At 38.2% G+C, this 6,796-nt stretch overlaps 1 protein-coding gene across 1 annotated transcript; it reads right to left on the reverse strand.

The window, feature by feature from the left end:
• Positions 1-396: 396 nt before the first annotated feature.
• LOC309478878 (transmembrane protein 151B) lies at positions 397-6,101 on the reverse strand. The gene is made up of 2 exons (XM_082142660.1): positions 5,802-6,101; positions 397-2,196 (listed from the first exon to the last, which is right to left on the reverse strand). The coding sequence occupies exons 1-2, from the start codon at positions 5,904-5,906 to the stop codon at positions 646-648; spliced, it is 1,656 nt and encodes a 551-aa protein (XP_081998786.1). The 5' UTR covers positions 5,907-6,101; the 3' UTR covers positions 397-645.
• Between the last annotated feature and the right edge of the window lie 695 nt (positions 6,102-6,796).

Below are 6,796 nucleotides of genomic sequence, written 5' to 3' on the forward strand. Positions count from 1 at the left end.
AACTAATAATGATAAAAGAAATAGAAAATATCCAAAAAGATATCAGTAAGGGTTACAACTAGTCTAATTTCTTTCCTTTTGAAGCATGTATTAAAATCTATTTTTATTTAAAGATTTAGGGATATTCCAATTTCTTTTATTTAACAAATAAATATTTGTAGTCTTTAATAATCCTATAGCAATGCTTATCTTTTTCTCAAGCTTTGATAAATTAGAAATGATACATGGATTAATACTAAAACATAAAAACATATTTTTATTATTAATAAAAAAAGTAAATATATATAAATGTAACATGTTTAGATAGATTTTATTTTAAATTGATTTTAAGCTGACATTTGTCAGCCAACTGTTAATAAATAGTATAAATTAATGGTTGATAATTCCAATCCAGCCCTTTAATTAAAATCAAAATGTAAACAGAACAGTCTTCAATGCTGCACTGAATATGCCACATTTATAATTTAGCATGTGTTAGCTTTTAGAGCAAGATACATTTCATGAGAATACATTTTATCAGTTCGACGTCAAGCAATTCCTCTGAATGAAATAGCCATCAAGCCCACTTTCTGCGTAGTGCAAATAATGATGTTTAACGAACCTTTTCTATCACTGAAATAGTCAGCTTGACAAGTTCAAGACACTTTAAACCGAAGTCTCCACACAACAGGAGTCTCTACGAACATAATAACTCCTCACCTCTGAGGAGTCCCCACAGCCCTCAGGCCGATGTACTATGAGGACTGGGAAGAAGCGAGCGTCTTGGTAATTCGGCGGGCTGTCATTAAGGGCAAGCTGACTGGTGTAAGACCTGCAGCACTGCTCATCAGGGCAGCAGCGCTCTGTAAGTGTACTACTACGGCTTCTCCACAGTCCCATAGTGCGCCTGGAGCCATACATGCGGCACAACGAGAAGTGCGAGGTGTCCAGGGACAAACGGGAGTGGAAGGTGTGGCGCGAAAAGATGGAGGAACAGCTAGAGCTGATCGTTGGCCGTCTTTGGTCGCCGCCTTCTTGGCAACAGTGCTCACAGTTCTGCACCAACGTCCCGTAGCTCTGTGTTGAGCAGCTGTCCAACAGCAAGCGGTTGGAGGAAATGCTGTCTCTGTGGTTTGACCCAGAAACGCCCAGGTTCATCAGCATGGCTTCCGAGTAGCTGGGTATAAGCTGGCGGTTTGAACGAATGTGCCATTCCAGCTCCGTACTATCCACCGTTTCTACTCTTGGAAGGCCATAGCGAGTGTTCATCACGGTGGCATCAGCCTCTGGAGACGGACTGTTGTTGCTATACTCTAGTCCGAAGTGTTTCTCGACTTGGTAGTGTACAAACGCCGTCCGGTACTCAATCAGCACTCGCAGTGGCCAGGAGAGCATGAGGAGAGCCGCTATCCAGAAGGTGACCCGCGAGGTGTACCAAGGCAGTTGGTCGGGATCCACATAAGCGATGAGGTGCTCTTTAAAGTCCACGTTCTTCAGAAGCATGCCTTCGCGGGCTTCCATGTAGTCGTCCAAACCCTCGATTTCTGAGAAGAACCTGGCTCGCTGGTTGAGGTATGAATTTTCAGGACCCGCTCCTGCGAAGCTGAAGCACTTGGAGAAATGCAATCTCGTCGCTGCGTGACCCTCCAGTCCGCGCAAATTTCGTGAGACATCTCTCATTCCGCAGCGGCTGTAGTCGAATTCGCCCTCCGCCACGTGTGTGTTAACACGCTCATGAAAAACCTGCGTGGTCGTGTAGGCATCTCCATTCCTGTAACGCGTTACTTGTCGACTCCTACGTACAAAATGGTAACTGATGGCTTTCCACCAGACGCACGGTCGGGCTTGACGCATGCGCAGAACCCTTTCGTACACGCTCTCAACGTTGGCCTTGCACTGCAACTCGCTGCGGGCCCGACAGTGCCAGCACTCCATAAGGTAAACAGAGTAGAGCATGAGCAGGAAGGCCAGGGGGATGTACACATAACCGTCAGAGCAAGGGCTATCGTGGTATATCATGGAGCGACCTCCTCTAAGAGAGTTCATTGAGGCTGTGAGGGAAGTACTAGAGGAATCGAAGCTCAGCTTGGTGACCTGGGTGAGCTGACACCAGGCCACGGCACCCAGGCAGCTATACATGAGCAAGGAAAGGAGAAGGCAACGCCAGTGCGTCTCACGGCACATAGAGGCACTCAGGGACTGCTTTATTGGCCATTGCTACAAGGAATAATAAGAAAGATAAAGAGTAATTAGCATATTGTAAGGCACACGGACTTGCTGTGAATGAGAAAACAAGAGGTAATGAATAAACCATCAGAGATTTAGTGTCACTTATTAAAGACAATGATAATGTACGAGAGGATCATATTTCCTCACATCAGTGTTATAGTTAAAACTAAAACTACTAAAGTGATTTCTGAGAAACGCTGCTGATACTTGAAATCACCAAAAGGATCACACTCCTATCTTGATAGCTCCACCCCCAAATTCACTAAGGCTACATTCGATATTGCATACTTCCCCACTACCAACATAGTAGTTGAAAAACAATATGTGACAAAAGCAGTATGTCCGAATTCATAGTAGTCATAAAAGAGTAGGCAAAAAGTGACATCTTCCAGCGAGATTCTGAAGTGTGCATTCGATGGACACTTTACAATCCCATGAGGCCATGGGAGAGGATTTATGAATGGCAGTGAAGCAATGTAACTGACGCTGGTAGGTCACATGATAAAGACAACATGGCGAATGTGGTACATCCAGATTATATTCATATTACACACATTCATATAGAACATACTTTTTTAGCGGTCGTGAAGTAATTAGACTACTTATTCACAATAAGTACTTACTCAAGAGAGTATGCGATTTCGAACGCAGCCTAACCCGCTATGCAACACAGGCACCTCCCCCCTAATGAGTGTATACGCCTCTTACTGCTGATTGGCTTCAAGAGTGTGTTTTGGTGCTCGGTCCAATCCACTTTCAACAGCGTTTCTCAGAAATCACTTACTGTACCTTTTAAAAATCATTTTCGGTAACTGAAATAAAATAAAATATAAATTATCATATGAAACCCTACAACTTAAAAATTTGAAATGTTGCCATGTCAACTAAGTGACATAAGTTTAAGCTGAAGTACTAAAATTACTTAAAATAAAACTGAAAAAAATCCAAATAAATCTGAGCCAAATATAAATAATAAAAAAAGTAATAACATGTCAAAAGCACAAAATTAGTAAAACATAATCTAAAATAAAATGAAAACTGAAAATATAAAAAAACGTATTCGAAATAATAATAATAATATATAAATAATAAAATAACAGTGCCTTAGCTCTTTTCAGTGCATCTTGTGCTCATCTTAAATGTCCTATACCTTTAACCTCTTCATGTACACTTCTAATAAAAATAAAATAAGTTTAAAATAAAATGGTTTCATTTGAGTCTAATTCAAACAAAGTGCAGACAACGCACTAAGAGTAAACCCTGAACATGACTAGAGGGATATAGATCTATGTGAGAAAGTGGGGCCTGACAAGACTGAGGATTTGTAGCAATCCCTCAGTTCAGACTTAATTACTTACAGTACATCCTGGCACAAAGTCTCAAGATAATGTCTGTTAAGCCTAAAACAAGCACTCACTTGCTTTACTACGGTTAACCATTTGACCATTTTGCAGGTAATTCAATTTTGTGATAACATTTTTCTTTTCCTCATCATGAAAATCATAGGGCCCTGTGTATCCAAGCAATGGTCAGTTAAAACAAAACATGGATGTCATTGCCACTTTGTCTTGAGTCTTCAATCAATGCCAGACAAAATCCATCAATTTTTATTATTTTATTCAAAACCTGCAGGAGAGTGGCTCAGCAATACTTTTGTGTGCTAAATCTGAACTTGATACAATTCTAATGCACAGAAGTGGAAAAGGACCTTGCTCCTAATTGTGAGTTTGAATCTCACTCAAAAGGTACAAGTGAACTATACTGATTACAAATTATGATGAAAAATTACAGCTTTTAAAAATACCATAATAGTCTACTTTTAGTTAAGTGAACTGATCAAAAATCTGAGAAGTTTGTGTTTTGAGTAAAAAAAAACTGTTTAATGCTCAATATTTGTATGAGTTGAGAATGTATGTTGTCCAGTAAGTCTATGTACATTTCAGCAGCTAATACCACTACTGATATTTATAAGGGTTGAAAGGCTTTTAAAGAGGGAAGAGTGAGGTGCAACATCAATAATGGAAATCCAGCATGAAAGAGAATACTCTCACAGAGCTAACAGTCAGCCATTCAAAAGCATACTCTAGAAAAACTGCTCTTATCCTCACTGCTCTGGGATAAGTGAAACTTTGGACATAATATGGTTATGATTTAAGATGCAAAAGCAGATTACAGCTAAAACTTGATAATAACTTCAGGAATACCGAATGTGGGAGCACTGATTTTGTTTGTCAGTTGGTCTAAAGAAATTAAGTTTAATTTGAAGCAACTGCTCATCTGGTGATCCCCCCCCCAAAAAATAAAAATTTAAAAACTTCAAAAGCTTGAAATCTAGATTTCATCAAGATTTACATAAAAAACAACAAACATTCCTTCACCAACCTACTTAAAATCTCATTTTGGTTTTATTAAAAAACATATTATTAAATGTAATTATTAAGTAGGCTATATTAATGATCCTGCACATAGAATTATTTATATATATATATATATTTACATACTGTATGCACTGCATAACTATGCAAATATATGCAGCATAATCAACACATTTAATAATTCAATAATATTTATTTTATGTTTACTGCTTTAGATAAAGATTACCATCCTGAAAATACCAGTCAAATCAACATACAAGTTCAAATGTAATTTTTCAGGGGGAAAAAAGCAAATCATAGTTCTGAGTTCCAGCAAGCAGGATTTGTTTGAAAGCCAATGGACATTCACAGAACTTGCAGGCCATGCCAGAATGCTTCACAAGACCATATGCACCCAGAGATGCAGGTTGGACTCAGCATCAGTCCCAGACTTTTTAGTGTGTTAGCCTATATTAAAGGTTTTAAAAAAACATTAAATCTGCTCAAAAACTGCTCTAACTCCCTCGGTGATGGTGATTCTCAAGCTACAGTAACATGCATATTTTCCTTAACTGCAGTTCCATAATTACAGCAGTGTATTTCAGAGGTGTTAATCAATACACAAATCATATAAAGTGTGGCTGAGTGCAATGAATATAACACATTTAGACATTTATAACGCATTTAGATCTATACTCCTGATATAAAATACAAATACACTTCCTAAATTAAGTCTACGTTTGTCCTTGTGAATGTGAAGTCTTGTCAAAATTATTGTCATTTTGGAAACAAGCAGCAGCACTGATTTTAATATAGGCTACCACAAAAAATTAAACGAGGTGTCTCAAACATTCTCCTACCAGTATAAACCATTCAGCCTAAATCAGATAAGTATAGCATCCTATGGGTTTATTACTGATCTGCAGTCGATGATCTCTTTCAAACAACTTTTATTATAGGATGATTATCAATAACTTGTGCACCATAACGTCTATGCATCCATTGGAAGCAGATACATTTTATATGTCACTTTTAACACAGTTTCTTTTATAAGTGAATTTAATATACGATGACATTTTTTCAATCTCAGACATACTGTGGACCAGCCTTTTACTGGAAGAAGTCAAACCACAATAAGACAATTACAGTCTATATGGGGATATAATGCAGAAATCCCTCTCATCCATGACTATGATACAAACAGTACTGATGGCAGTCATAAGACTCATCTCATAATACCTCTTCCAGCACATCGAGACTGGCCGGTGTCTCCGCGCCACCATCGGGGGAGCTTGGCGCTGTGTCCTCCGCAGTAGTGTCAGTTTCCAGATCTAGAGACAACATCCTGCGGCAGGTGTAACATTGCAGTCAAATATGTTATCTGCAATACTCCGCCTTTCTCAATGAAACACGCTTTAGGACGTTGTTTTGCCCGGCTGTGCAGTGTTTGGGAAGGATGCCAGGAACGCCGGGGATCCCGCTCTGGGTGTTCCCAATCAGGCAGACTGGGGGGGGGGGGGGGGGGGGGGGGGGGGGGGCGGAGACCGCGGGGAGACTGCGGAGGACACAGAGAGAGAGAAAAACCGAGAACTGCTCTTCTAAGACTCATAGATGGAGACCGAAACTGGTTCTTTGGTTTATGTGTAAACTCACTGAAATGCACGATATTGCTATGTTTGTAACAAATAGGGTCTGTGAAGATATATTCAACATAAACATTAATGTAACTAATTTCAAACTTACTTTATATTAAGCATTTTATACGGAAGAAATTATTTTATTGAAAGTTAATTTCTTGCTAATATTATGAACTTCACTGATGATGAACATATCTAGCCTACATAAATAAATTGCCAAAGTGAACAGAATGGAAAGGTAGTTATAGACATGGACTTTAAGACAGTAGCTGTAATGTCTAGGTTCTCTTAAGATATTATTGCTCAAATATAATTTTTTATATCCTTTATTATGCCAATTCCAATCACTCAAAACCAGCCTCTTATATCTTTGTGCCTGATATATTTATTAAATGATGTATTTTTAATAATATAAATTATAGTAGTGAAAGGGAAACACATACTTAAATTTCAGTAATGTAAATAAAAAGAATAATAAGAAAGTACAATAGAATAAAATTCATTATTTTATGTTAAATTATGTTTTTATATTTTTTAATAACGATGCAATATTTTATTTAAAGACAAAAAAAAAAAGACTTTTAAACCGAAAGGGCT

Source organism: Leuciscus leuciscus (assembly GCF_965113295.1).
Source record: "Leuciscus leuciscus genome assembly, chromosome: 17".
In the NCBI taxonomy this organism is placed as follows: Eukaryota; Metazoa; Chordata; class Actinopteri; order Cypriniformes; family Leuciscidae; genus Leuciscus; species Leuciscus leuciscus.

Bases quoted from the DNA above. Each gene is read 5' to 3' on its own strand.
- LOC309478878 (XM_082142660.1), bottom strand. From the start codon at position 5,906: ATGTTGTCTCTAGATCTGGAAACTGACACTACTGCGGAGGACACAGCG. The intron at 2,197-5,801 runs GTATTATGAGAT...TATTCCTTGTAG, and splicing joins GTCTCGATGTGCTGGAAGAG to CAATGGCCAATAAAGCAGTC.